Source organism: Rosa rugosa, chromosome 7 (genome assembly GCF_958449725.1).
Source record: "Rosa rugosa chromosome 7, drRosRugo1.1, whole genome shotgun sequence".
Taxonomy (NCBI): Eukaryota; Viridiplantae; Streptophyta; class Magnoliopsida; order Rosales; family Rosaceae; genus Rosa; species Rosa rugosa.
Window position 1 is genome coordinate 23107002 of NC_084826.1, and position 15013 is coordinate 23122014.

Genomic DNA, 15013 nt, shown 5'->3' on the forward strand with positions numbered 1-15013 from the left:
TTTTCAGAGGCCAAAAGTGGCATTCGTGTTACAATGTTTGTTCATGACTTATGTTTAGGGAGAGAGGATCAAGAGAGGACGTTCTTAAACTTTTAAAGTGAGGATGTTTTTATTTTTAGCATGTATTTTAACAATCACACCATTCATTCTCTAGTTACCTACATACATATGAATTCTACAAAACATTAGCCAAATTGGAAAACATCTAACCATTTGATTAGCACAATTTCGTTTTAATTTTATCTAACGGATTACGTTTGTTTACACAATTTTGAATAACCAAATGATTATGCAATTTGTTGATTTTTTGTAGACATTATTCTTGCATAGAAATCTAAAGGATCAAAGGTTGAGATCATTGAATTATGTCACATACTTATGTAAAATAATAGAAATCCTCAAATTCTTAAAGTAAGGAGGTCATTTCTAGAACATGCCTCTATGTTTAGGTACCATTTTGGTCCCCGTGAAAAAACATGGGGTTTTGCCTGTTTGTCCAAAATCATGAAGTATTTTGCCCAATCAATCAACCAAGTTGGTATTCTGCCCAAGTACACAAACTTTAGGTGAAAAGACTCCTAAGGGTAGTCCTTTTTAGGGTAGTGCCAAATATATCCTATGCTGACTTTTGGGTCCAAAATTTACTTTTTCTTAGAAAAACCTGTTCAAACTTTTGAGAAAAACAAAACTAGCCTTCAACATGCCCAAGTTTTTCACCTAACGTTTACTTTAACAGGCGGAATCACTGCTGTTTGTTTCTATCCTAAGCTGAGGCAAATTTTCTTAAGAAAAAGAAAATCTGAACTTAAAGGTAGTATAGGATAAAGGCCGAACACAATAATCAACAACAACATATAACTTGCAAATTTAAAAGTCTTGATGAAGTGGATGAGCACACTGAAAATATTTATTTAAACATAATTACAAGCTAAGAATTTAGAGCCTCATTCTCAGGTAAACAGCTAAAAAGCTATTTAGCTATCCATAAGAATGATTACAGATACTTACTTGTAATGAAAGCACACTACTTCACACTAGACAGGAAGGGAAGAGCACACTGCTACTATGACATTCTTACTTCTTGAGAGAAGACTCTTCTGCTCAAGTTTCTTAACTAATTTCTCGATGGTGGAATTTTTTATGTTCTGTTTTTTCCAATGCCTTACAAACTGAACCTAAGGCTCCTTATATAGGGAGCGGAACTCAAACTAGAATTCAAAACATAAAAATGTACAGCACAACTCCATTATTTTCTGCTCTCGTGAATGCTCCTGATGATGGAGGTCGGTTGGCGAAAAGCAGATTCCTTTTGGTGAAATGTTTTTCACCTTGCTCTTTTTGAAAAGCAAAAGCAGCTTTTGAGAAAAGTCTAAAAGATGCTTTCGGCGCTTTCTACACCTGCTGCCTCACATGTTCTCGTCTGTTTCTGAATTGTGGCCAAGGACAAATGAGTTGTTATCCATCCGGGCCATTCGGGCAGTAGTTGCATTTTCTTCGACATCTGTATCAACATACATTTTGTAGTGGTTGTCATTTTCAAGATTTTCAACCCACTGTAAGCATGCCAGTGTCGAGTCTATTTCCTTTCTCGTGAAAGATAGGAAGAGGTCACTGCTAATTACATCAGGATGATCGTAGGCAGTGATTATTGTTTTCTCTCCTGCTGCCATGAATGTATTTCTTGTATCTTCTGAGATGATCTTCTTGATATATTCTAGAGACATGGCTTTCATCCATGCAATGCTTGAATTTGGCTGGCCATTGTATCCAACACAGGCGGGCTGAAGATATCTTTTTTGAATGATTCTCACATAATGATAAGGAGAAATGTATTCAACTTCACCATTTGTTTTTTGAATCCATTCTGGTGGAGTGGATCTGAACTTCAGTCTAAGCATGCAGTCATTTTTTCTGACATTTTTGACTGTGTTGACGATGGACAAAACCATCGAGACTGTGTTGATGATAGGGGGCAGGCCTTTGAGATCATCATTCGTTTTGGTCCATAGATTATGGACAAAACCATTTTCAACAAGCCAAAGCTTGTGTTCTTGAGGATGTTCACTCTGAATATTTACTGAGTATCTTCCCAACATAAGGTCCTGCAACAATGAAGAGGGTTGGAGGAATACATGCCTCAGAATTATGACTTCCTATCAGATTATGGAATTCAAACCAGTCTGATTCTTTTAAGGCTATGATAGGAATTCTAGCACTTTCTGGATCTTCAAGATAGTGAATTTTTTCACTTTGAACAGCACTCTACTGTGTAGGAACTTCTTCAAACTGTGGTCTAGCATTTTCATGGAGTTCTTCAGCTAATGCGAAGAGAGCTGGGAACATCAGACCACTGTTTCTTCTTTGAAAGGCAAATAAGAGATTATCTAGGATTGCCTTCTGGTGGTAAGCTAGCCTCCTGCCAGTTCTAAACACAGGATCCTCAAATGTTTGAAGTTCATAATTAAAAACATTTATTACTCTAGTTGGAGTTGGTTTGCTTTTTGGCAAAACAATAGCCTTCAACGGTCTTGATGAGCCTTTACCGTCTGCCGTTTGAGACGGGCTAGCCAATCCTTTACCCTGGGATTGATCAGTTGTGGCTAGTCCTTTTGGACCTAGCAGGAACCTTTTGAGGATTTTTTCTTTAGGATCCTCAACAGTTTCATGTTCTTTCCCAGTCCTTCTACTTCTGGGATTGCGACCTTCGTCGTCATCTTTTCGACTGAACATTGCCATTTCTCTGGTTAGGGCGTCTGGAAGATAATTTTTGTTTCCTGCAATCAATTCAACACTATAATCATATTGGTTAAGAAATAATTGCAGTTTGCTAATCTTCCTCTATCAGCAGCTTTATCAAGTTTAAAATTTTTAAAGTTCTTTACTCTAGCACAATCGGTGCGAATAGTAAAGGGTTTTCCAATAAAAGCTGGTGAATTTAAAATTGTTTTCTTGACAGCCAAAATTTCTTTTTCCCCTGTGGGATAATTTTGTTCTGCAGGGCTGAACTTGCCGCTACAAAATTTGCAGATCTTTTCAATATTAGTTCCAGGCGTCTTTGCCAAGACAACACCGGACTAGTAATTATCACTCGCATCTGTTTGGAGGATAATTTCATCATTTTCCTCTGGTTGTTGTAGAGGAGGGAGATTTTTGCAGAGATTTTTTATTTGCTTCACAATTTTTTCATCATCTTCTGTAAAGTTCCATTTTCTTTTGGAACTCGTTTTAGGAGATAACATTGCTGTTAGTCTTGAGATTTTAGGAATGAAATCTCTCCCATAGTTTATGACTCCTAAGAATCTCTCTAGACTCTTAGCATCAGGAATTTTATCTGGGAATTTCCAGATTTTCTCAAGGATGTGGGGTTGGAGTTTTATCACTCCATTCTTGATATTTATTCCTAGGAAATCAACTTCATCGAGGATAAAGAATATTTTCTTTTCTCCTAGGATAATTCCATGCTGAACTATTAGCTTTACAACCTCGTGGAGGTGTTTCATGTGTTCTTATCTGTTTTTAGAGACGACAAGGATGTCATCAATGTAGACGACGTAGAATTCAGCAACATGTTTAAAGATGTCATCCATCTTTCTTTGGAAGATTGAAGGGGCTTGTTTTAGGCTAAAGGGCATTACTAACCATTCGTAATGTCCTTGTGGTGTTCCGAATGCAGTGAGAAGAACACTATCTGGATGCATCTTGACTTGCAAAAAACCCGATTTTGCATCGAATTTGAAAAGACTTTAGCTCCTCTGAGCTGGTTGATCAATACTCTTACTTGAGCAATTTGATAATCGTTCTTTAACAGTCTTCTTATTGACATCTCTGTAGTCAATTACCATTCTAGCTTTTCCTCTGAGGTTTTCTGCATGATTTCTCACGTAGAATGCTGGAGCATGATGAGGGCTAGTGGATGGTTGAATTAATCTCTTGTTCAGGAGATCTTCAATATCTTTTCTGAATTCTTTCTGATCTTCCTCTTTGTATTGAGGAATAGCTTTGACATGACAGATGACATTCATATCATGTAATCTTAATTCACAGACCACTGGGTCTTTTTCCCAAAATTTCTGAGGGTCTACATCGATATTCTGTTCGAGTAGTTTCTTGATTTTATCAAGAGTAGGGATTTTCTGAGATTCAAGCTTATTCTGAAAGTGCTTGAGGTTATGCTCATGGATGAAACTAGCTTTACTAGTTTCTTTTTCTTCTTCTTCTTCTTCTTCTTCTTCAGAAGATTGTTCAACAAGTAATTCTTGTTGTTGTTTGATTTGGAGTATGGGTTCGAATTTGGGCTTGTAGGGAGTAAGATCACCACGATTTTGTTGCGATCTCTGATATTGGGTAGTAAAATTTGGACCTACCACACTTCTGGCTTGTGTGAGCATGTCTGCCTAGAACACCCGTTCTCCTTTTCTGAAGCCTATTGCTTCTTCATCCTGGATGTATCTCTGTTGGGGAATAAAATCATTTCCCAACAAGAAATCTGATCCTTGGCTTTCTGATTGCCAAATAGTTTGGATGATAAATGTTCCTCCACCAATGGTGATATGAACATTCTTAGCTACCGTACTCATGGTTAGGTGGTTTCCGTCAAATTGGACACCAGTAGCTATTCTTTTCTTATCTTCTTTCTAGAGTTCTTCTGGAATTGCAAATCTTTTTGCAACTGAGAATCCTGATCCATTATCTACAAATGCATGTAGATGATATTTCTTGTGGTCAGGAAATTTTAATCCAATCTCTATGTAGTTTTTTTTATTTTTTTTTTTTTAAGGAAGCGGAAATAGGACTAACTCCACGTCCTACCCCGAAATTTTATTAAGAAAAATAATAAGGTTACAAATGAGCTGGCGGACCAAACCAAACCATGCTCAAGAGAAAGAGAACAAAAGCAAAAGGAAGCGGGGGACTAGGCCAAGACCGCATCCGATACAAACAAAGTAATAAGTAAGACAAAAGTTGTTGTATCTACTTGCAGAGACGATTTTCGACTGTTGAAGCTCATTTTCTTGAGCTTGTTCCTGTGGTATGAATGGTTTGCATTCTTCTGAAACAATTTCTGGTGGTTCAACCAGTTCTATAGTTTCATCGATTTTTTCTTCCTTTATTTTTGAGGAAGACGGTTCCATGATTTCTTGGAATAGAGTTTCTATTTCTTTCTCTTTTTGTTCAGAGAAATATTCTTCATATTCTTGTTCTACAAGTTGGCTGATAAGGCCATTCTTGGTTTTTCTTCTTGCTTCAGCTATGAAGCATTCTTTGTGATAAGTCTTTTTTGACTCTTCACAAAACATAGGAAGTCCATTCTTTTCGTGACATAGGCAGTAGTCACAAACGAATGTACCAGGGTTCACCTGATAGGAAGATAGTATATTGTCTATCTTACTTTCTTCCCAATTTTTGACTTTTAGAACATTCATCTGTCTGGATTCTAAGTAGTCTACTTCAGAATCTGTCTCAGAGTCAAATGATTCTTCTTCATCAGACCACACAGAGTAAACTGACCTATCATCTTCTTCATCATCAGAATAGGCTATTTCGTAGCCCTTCATATTTACTGTTTCTACTATAGGTTCATATACTTCAAAGAGAGCTTTAGTAGACCTTTTACCCTTTTCCGGGCATTCATTGGCATAGTGCCCTTCTGCTTTACATAACCAGCATCTGCAAGCTTTCTTGCCTGGTTGTTTATTCTGATAGTTACTTTGGTGATTCTTCTTTCTCTCTTGAAGAATTTCTTTTTAGGATCTTCATCCTGTTGTTTCTTGAAGTTGGAACTTTTCTTGAATTTCCAATCTTTTTTCTTATTACTCTTTCTGAATCTTTTCGAGTAATATTTTTCTTTTCTTTTCTTGTGGAACTTGGATTCATGACATCCCCAGTTGGTTGGCATATCCAATATTTCATAACAGAAATTTTCAACTCCTTTGAGTTGTTTCTTTGCCATCTTGGCTCTAAGATTGGCTTTGCATTGCTCTTTTAGTAATTGCCTTATTCTGTCGGCAATTCCTCCAATTGAAAATCTTTCAATTGGTTTTTCAGCTATGCTTTCTCTCACATCTGTTCTCCATGGTTCAGGGAGTTTTCTGTGCAACAGGTTGACTAGATCAGTATTTTCTAGTTCACCAATCGTACAGTAGTACTCTTGAAATTCATTCAAGTATTCTTCAAAATATCTCATGTCACAAATTTTGAGAGCATAGATATTTGATTTGGCCATTTCTTTAGCCTTCTCACTCAGATTTGAGAGATCTCCACAGAATTGATCATACAGGGGTACTGCAAAATCATACGGAGATTTCGAATTCTTGATTTCTTCTAGCCAGTCTTTTCCTCTGGCAGTCTCTTTGAAAGAGAAGTAATACTTTTTTGCTACTCCGGTGAGAGTAGTTTCGTAGTACACCTGAAGATCTGGTGCTTCAAATTTTCCAAGGGTTAGAGCAGAGGCCATCATCAGGCTATCAACCCATTGGTCAAGAGTTTTTCTCTTGTCTAGGTTTAGCCAGATACCATGAGAGGAAATTGGTACTCTGGGTATATTGTCCTCTGGGACAAATCTTTGGGAATTTCTTTCTCCATTTCTTCCCGTAGGGGCCTTTTGTATAGGGAGTTTTATTTTTCCCTTTTCTCTAACGATGAAAGTTCTGGAATTGGAGTTTTCTCCTTCTTCCATTTCAATACCTTGATAGGGAAGAAGTTTTCTTTCCCTTCCTGGTTTGAAAATTTTCATTTCTTCGATTAGTTTTTCTAATCGTTCAGGATTTTCGCAAGATCCTGCTTCATCATAGAGATCATAGAGCTTTTGTGCTCTAAGCATATTTACTGGTCTATTCAGATCAGCTTCTAATTCTTCTTCAGTGATAGGCTCTGTTGGTTCTTCAATAGAGAATTTGGCACCACTAACATTAGCTTCTCTAGTGCTGTAGCTTCTTCTAAGAAAATTTTTGTTTATCCTGACATTTTCAGGACAGACGTCACTTTTTCTGTGATCGTCGAATTTTAGACTGATATCTCCAGTCTTTCTGCTTTCATAATTTGCCGCTTTGGCATTTTCTGCTGGTTTTTTCGGACCAGATAATTTCCATTCAATGGTAAAAGTCACTTCATTCCAAGTAACCTTGTGAATCTGTTGTGAATGGTTCTTCTGACTAGTGAGGAATCCAGTAGTAAGACCTGAGATATTTGATATCCTTGTCTAAGGTTCTACTGTGGTACTCATAAGTTTATAGTATATTCTGTATACTATTGCGAGTTCTTGCATATCTTTTTTCATTGATATGCCATCTATCTTGACTCTCAGTCTGAGACAGTGAGCAGTTGAAATTGGGAAATTGGGAAAGCAGTTGAAATACGCCACCTGATTGCATAAGGATGCTTCAAGTGTTCCCAACATACTAGCTTGAAAATTTGTTAGTCTATTATCTTGTAGGACACATAGAACTGAACAGTTTATGCCTTCTCGGGCAAGAAGTTTTATGCCTACTTGGACTGCTCCAATGTGCATAAATTGACAATTTTTTGTTCTTGCTATGGCAACTTCATCAGAAGTGATCATCAAGAGATCTGTTTCTCCTGTTGTAGAGGGGGTTGTAAATTCTAATAATTTGAAATGATGGCTATCCATCAGGTCAAACTTTCCCCTTTTGTAGATTTGTTTAAAATCTAACTTAGGAATTGAGGAGTTTTTTTACCTCCTGTTCAATTTTGTTGAATTCGAATTCTTCAGCATTTAGGAGTTGTACTCCTTTCTTTTTTCCGAAGATGCTCATCATTTTGACATCTCGTGCTTCTTTCGGGTTTTCATACCCAATACTAGTATGACTAGTAGATGGTTCCAGAAAAATCATGTTTGGAACAGGATTCTTTTCTGGTCTTTCTAATGGTTTGAATCCATTAGCATTCTTTGTTTTTACTGTAGGCACTTTCTTGTCCTTCAGTATATTTTTCATAGATTCCAGCGTTTTTTGCTGATAATTGATTTTTCTACTAACACTTGTTAGCTTTTCTTCTTCCGTTTTTGGAAGTTCTTTGATATAATCTCTTTTGTTTTTCACTTTTTCTAATTGGTAGATTATAGCTGGTAATTTTTCTAGATGATTTTGACATCTAGCCAATTCTTTCTGCAGGTTCTGATGTTTCTCATCAGAGGATATAAGTAGAGAATTCAACTTCTCTAATATTAATTCAGACATTGTCCCCATAGGGGATTCCCCTTTTGAGCTCTTTGCAAGCTCTGATACCAGTGATTTGCGGATCACCAATGCTCATGTAATCAAGAGGTTTTTGTTCCCCTTTAAGAGGATATAATAGATTTTCAATATTCTGCTCAGCTTTATAGATTGTTTTCTGAACTATAAAGATGATATCCCAGTAGTCAGGAGTTTCTCTCTTAAGCCTCGCCCTATAGTCCTTTAATTTTCTCAACTTTTCTCTTTCTTTCTTCAATTCTTTACTCGTAATATTACAGATAACAATTAACTCAAGTCTGTCAACGATCGAAATTATGAATAGTAAAATTTAACTGTTTACCTTTGAATATAGAGGATGAAGTTTAGCTGCAATTATAGTGTAGACAAATAAATTCAAAATGGGCTCACCGCGTTTCATCAAAAAGGAAAATGAGAGGAAACAAATTAATAGTAAAGGCAAGGATTAGAGAGAGAGAGATGAAGGAAGGGTACTAATGGTATAAACCTTAAGTGAAAGGAATAGTTGGGAGAGAAAGGAAAAACTTTTGTGTCCCCAAAGTTGGTAGAGTGTATTTTAGTATTTTGTGGGTAAGTGGTCATTATCCCAAAAAACATTACAAGGTGTCCCAAAGAAGAAGCCAGTTTCGACAGTTCACACAGAACAACTTGCAGAATGAGAAAAAAAGCGCCCACATCCACACTACTTAACAATTGACCGATCTGGTAAAAACCAAACCAAAACACGGCTATAATGTCGGTTGTTATGTTTCCTATTCATTCTATGGTAAGTTAGATAGTCCAACAATGTACGGTAGAGGAACCCCAACTTGTTCTTTTATATTTCCAAATAGTGGATCATACACTAATATTCTACTTCCATGCACAGCATCTACAGATTACACAACGATACGCAGACCCTGCCCTATTCCAAATTCTTTTTCACATCTATAATTACTGTCAATTTCTATATATACCACATGTATGTGAATTACTGCATAAGATCCTGTCTTCAAGAAGCAGTGCCTTTGGACTCTTGAATGTCCAATTCATGTTCTGCTACCAAAACACAGGAATCTGCTTCTAGAGACGAGACTGAGCTCTTCTGCTCCTTCAACACTGAATCCTTTGGAGAATTGAGCATTTCAGTTGTGCATTGCACATCAGGATCTATGCCAACCTGGTCTATGTCATGAAGCGCTGGCGATAAATACTTTGCCACCGTGACAAATAAGGCCGATCCATCATGCAGCTCTGTGACACTCTGTAACATGGAGCATTAGGGAACAAACAACACCATAGCAATTAATTGAATAAAGTAAACAAGTGCAGTTGTGAAATTGTGGTCGTCTAAGGCAATCTAACAAATTACAGAAAAATGAATAAGAGCTGTGCTGCTTAAAGAGAAAAAAATGCAACAGCTATCCCATGAAGGTTCTGTGATTAAAATAAATGATTAAAATAAATTTCTAGATGATTCAATTAAGAACACAGTATATTTTCATGCTATATAAGAACTGACTACCTGAATTTTTCCTTTCCCAAAGGTTCTGTGACCCACAAGAGTAGCTCGACGATTGTCATGCAGTGCCCCTGCCAAGATTTCACTTGCACTTGCGCTGCCCTCATTGACCTGTTTAGACAGTAGAAGATTGAAACCGATTAGCATCCATTGCAAATATGAAATGGAGAGTCTTCAAAGATATGAGTGCAAACTCTACTTGAAAGCAAAATGATCAACATAATTGCCTGTTTTACTTGCCATTAATATCTTGCTGAGTTCAGTATATATGCATTTGGCATGATATTGACAGTATTTATCGGCTCTTTAATATGTATATGTCTACTTGATCCACATAAAATAATACCAATTTCAAATGTGAAAATTCAAAACTCACAAGCACAACAAGTGGATCATGTGTGATAGCATGCCCATCTACCATATTAATTGGTAACAAGTTCCCTTCCCGATCAACAGTGTTGACTAGAGTTTCATCCCCGTCTAGCCAAATTTGGGCAACATCAAGTCCAGCTTTCACCAGTCCCCCCTGAAGATTTTAATTGAAGGCAGAAATAAAACAAACTGGATATTCATAAATGAAAGTAGGAAAACAAATTATAAGAACTTTCACTTATGTACATGAGAATAAAAGTTACCGGATTGTTCCTCAAATCCAGTATGTATGAATGTACACCCTGACTCTTCATTTCCTTGATAGCATTTTCCATATCAGCTGCAGCAGTCTGTTGGAGTGTATATACAGAATTACTCTAATCAGATCCTTGTTCAGCCAATGTATGACAATAATCTCATACTTTTAGTAAAACTATTCTATAGAAAATGCATTTTATTTTTGCTATTCCAAGATAAAAGTGACTGCAATAATGACCTGAGAGAAGGCTGACAGCTTCACATAACCCGTCTTTGTTAAATGTCCATCTGGGGTTCTATGAGGGATGGTTGCAGTTGAAATTGGGGAAACCTTAATGAACTCCCGAGGTAATTTCACCTTCAACCAGATGTGTCATATTTTCAGATCAGTATACTGAAAAGCATTGTGAAATTAAATGAATGCTTTGCTTGATACCGCTGATCTTAAAATATTTAAGTTGTCTGTGCGGTCACAAAGCAACCAAATGCATTACATAATGAATATAGACTATAGAAATGCCAGCATAATGAACGATCGAGTACCTCTCTTATACTAGCATCACTTCCCAAATCATTGCCCTGAACAACAGAACGTGAAAAATTAGTTGGCTGAAACAATTTGGAATTTCTGGCCATAGTCTACAGGATTAGTATATAGCTCACAAATTCTAATTTCTGCTGCAACTCAGAAATAAAGGGAATTGATGATTACACTGTGAACTTTTACTGTAACAGTTGTTCCAACTCGGCCCCTAAGCTTCTGTACTGCTGCTTCAGTGTCAACACCATTAAACTTCTCACCTGAAGTGATACACACATTATTTGAAATTACGACAAGTTAGTTATAAATTATAATGTATTGCAGCAGAAACTAATATTAAATTAGGCCATGGAGAAACAGAATTTTGCAACACATTGTCATAATTAAGGAACATCCTACAATGCAGAAAGTAGTTAAAGTTTGATTTAATCAAGAGAAAATTTTAGTGGGTTTAAAGAAGCAGAACAACGTAGCAGGGAGTCCAGTAGAAAGAACTTTTGAGAAATGAAACCTATTTAAGTTCAAGAATCTGGGAGCATTAGTTTTATGAATCAATGCTACTTTGTCTTGAGAGAGCTCATGCCACAAGGTTTTATTTTTTTTATGGAATTTGAATTTTGACCAACTAAACAATGTAATAATGTTAGGATTCAAGTACCAAAAGTTATAGGAATACCAGCCCTTTCCAGCCTTATAAAAACAAAAAATAAAAAATGAAAAGGAAGAAGCCAAATACTAGATCTGTGGCTTACCGTTAATTTCAACCAACTCATCTCCCTCATGAATACCAGCACGAGCAGCTGGGCTACCGTCTACACAAGACATAACAACCTGCAATTTCCGATCAAAATTATATACATGAGCATGTGCTCATTGATACATTTCTTTCTCCTACTCGAAATACTGCTCACTACAAGTGACAGTGCTTAGTACTAGAACTTGTTCCTCCGTGAGCATAGATAACAAAAGGAAAATAATAAAAACAAAGAAAGGTTATTTTTGTATGATCTCACTAACCAGATGACCTGTTCTTGGTTCAGTACCTATGAAAAGGCCAACTCCTTGTAGATTTCCATTGCTTCCAATTCGAAAACTTTGATATTCCTGCAAATAAAAGGCATAATTAGCTTGCCATTCAAGGACATATCACAACTGAACTAACTCTGTGAATTGAAATTGTACTGTAATTGGCAGGTTAATCAGCATGACACTGACAAAGCAGAGAGAAAACTAATTGTAATACCTTTGGACTAATAATCTTTGTAAAGGGATCACCAAGAGTAGAAAGCATTCCACTGATCTTCATATAAGCTGCATCCGCTGACCTAAGGGGAAACATTTCGACCATTGTTTGCTGCAACTTAAGATCCCAATCTGCAGAAGAAGAATCCAAGTCTCAAAGCCAAAGAACCCCAAAAAGAGTGGAAAAGAAAGAAAGAACTATCCAAATACTCAAATAGTTGATTTCTTGAAAAGTACCTAAATAGTAAACACTGAGATCATGAACATTTAGAATGGAGTGTAATAATCTTCAAGTGCAACATTAATTTGTATGCCAGTCATTGAAAACAAAACGGATAAAGTACCGCCAATACCTTGATGATTAAATGTTGGGTCTACGAATGTTTCTCTAATTAAACCCCAAGCCTCCACAAGAGTTCTTTGTACTGAGTTCACCTGATAAACAACCATATTAAGTCAGTAACTAGCATCATATTTGTGATCCAGGCAAAACCAAGTTGGGACTTTACAAAAAAAAAATAACAACTTGAATTGAACTATGATCTATAGGCAAAACCAAGCAAAACAGAACATTCATCTTTTTTTTTGGTCTAAAAAACAGAACATTCAGCTAATCCCAGAAACAAATTACAAAAAAAGAAGAAGAAGATATTAATAAAAAGAAGGATAGGAGAAGAGAGCTGTTAAATCTATATTCATTTTGTGTTGGCTTGATTTCTTACAGTGTTAAGATTGTAAGATATATGAATAATCTGATTACTATCATAAAGGGATCAGATTATTGTGACAAAGGAACAATCTCATTTCAACACATCAACTATATTCAGAAGTATGTATAATCGAAAGTTCTCATATTCAGTAGTATATAAAGAAATTCTATCTTGGTACTTAAACATTCGACATCTGGTTTTTTCCAAGTGATGTAAAATTCAAAAGTTTGCTTGTTTGGTTGTTCTTGTTCATATTCCTTTCAGTTTATAGAAGTGTTAATTCAAACCAGACAGTTCAGTTAAATTTAACTACAAGAAACACATATATAAGACGCAATTGAATAGAAAGAAAATGGATGAATCACCTCAGTAGTGCGTGAAACCGGAAAAGCAACGGTCAACGACTCTGCCATCGCCGGAGAATCGAAACAGAGCGAAAAACTGGCAGCAGCGGCAACAGAAAACGCAAGAAAGCCTTTTCTAATGGACCCAAAGAGTTCCTGACTAGAGTTTTCATGAGCTTCAGACTTTGCAGCAATGACTCTCCATTTCCGGCTCACACTGCGATCCGAGCATGAAAACCGATGCGGGGGCAGTAAAAGTGAGGTGGGTTTTGGGAATCTGGGCGAAATTGGTGAGCAAGGCGTTGGTTTGAGATCCAAGTTTGGGCAAAGAGGCTCCATTGTTGGTGTTGTTGTTTGAGGACCAAAGCGGAGAATGAGGGAAAACAGAGGAAGGAGTTGAATATTGTTTACTACAGTTATAAGTTTGTTTGTTTGGATTCTGGTGCTGGGGTCCATATGAATCTTCTCCTGCTGCTTCTGTGGCTTGAGATTCATTTACCGTAGCCTCAGGGTTTGCTACACGTGTATATGGTAAGAGGCAGAGGTTCAACTTTGGAATTTTCCATTTGGTTGTTTCCAATCTGTTCTCTAACAATCTCTCACTCCATTGCCAAAAAGAGGGGGAAAAAAACAGTTTCTTTCACTAGCACTTTCTTCCGGTTCGAAATCCTGGGTTCTCTCTTCGCAAAAAAAAAAAAAAAAAAAAAGAAATCCTGGGTTCTCAGGTGTTGCTTGTCCTTGGGCCCAGCATTGGCCTTCTTTAATGGGCTTCTATATTTCAGATTTTCAGGTTTCGACCACCCTGTACTGGTCATAAACCTGAAAACTCATTATCTAGTTATGGCCCTAAACTCATGCCATTATTTAAATTGAAGGATTAAATTCAATTTATCATTTGAGGTTTGTGGGTAATTTCATGTTAGTCCATGTAGTCCCAGTTTAACCAGAAACACCCATGAATTTTCCAATTTCATCAGATGTGACCAAGTTTTCATGTTCCGTCCAAATTGAATGTTAATTCTGACGATGAGGCCCCATTGTAGAGGCTAAAATGGTCATTTTAAAACAATAAAACCTGAAGACAAAAAAAAAATCTTCTTCTTCTTCTTCCTTCTATCCCACTCAAACGTCTGATCCTCTCTCTTTTCTCTCTAATCTGGTCTGAGCTTGATTCCCATTTCACCTCCCTCCAACACTTACTCCCCTAAAAACTCCAACTCTTCCAAATCATAGAGTCTCAATCCCCAAACCCTTCTTTTCCTATCTCAATCCCACAAACCCAAAAACCCTCACTCTGGCAGCAACATATTCAAAACCCTAGTTTCTCTCTTCGTTTCACTACCGCCATGGAAGATGTGTGAGAGGGCAAGGACTTCTCCTTCTTGAAGCAAGAGGAGAAGATTCTCCATTACTAGTTCGAAATCAAAGCCTTGGACCGGCCTTCCTCTCCGTCGCACCTAATAGTATCGATGTGAGGTTCGAAATAGGATCGTTGTAACTCGATAACCACGACCTTTGCCCTATTACGACCTCTACGATTCCATTGTAAGGATGGGTTGAAGGATCAGATTTGTTAATTAGGTTTCAAGATTTCCATATAAAGATTCAAAATTTGCAAGACTTGATTGGTGTTTTGTGGAGGAATAGCTCAAGATTCTGACATCTTGGTTTCTTGGATTTTGGAAATAGGGAAATTTGTGGGGGTTTTAAATGCAAACCCAACAGTACTGTCTTTGTTTTCTGACGGGAATATCATGGCCTTCCCGTCGAGAATGAGATTGATAAGAAGCTTGACATAGGCGCCGAGAATAGATTCTCAAAATGGGGATTGATAG

At 37.0% G+C, this 15013-nt stretch overlaps 1 protein-coding gene across 1 annotated transcript; it reads right to left on the bottom strand.

Annotated features, from left to right (window-relative positions):
• Positions 1-9004: 9004 nt before the first annotated feature.
• Positions 9005-13599, bottom strand: LOC133722570 (carboxyl-terminal-processing peptidase 3, chloroplastic). The gene is made up of 12 exons (XM_062149450.1): positions 13200-13599; positions 12478-12559; positions 12126-12256; positions 11900-11986; positions 11635-11713; positions 11054-11142; positions 10885-10920; positions 10580-10699; positions 10347-10433; positions 10088-10237; positions 9715-9822; positions 9005-9453 (listed from the first exon to the last, which is right to left on the bottom strand). Exons 1-12 carry the CDS (start codon positions 13515-13517, stop codon positions 9202-9204), a joined length of 1539 nt encoding a protein of 512 aa, XP_062005434.1. The 5' UTR covers positions 13518-13599; the 3' UTR covers positions 9005-9201.
• Between the last annotated feature and the right edge of the window lie 1414 nt (positions 13600-15013).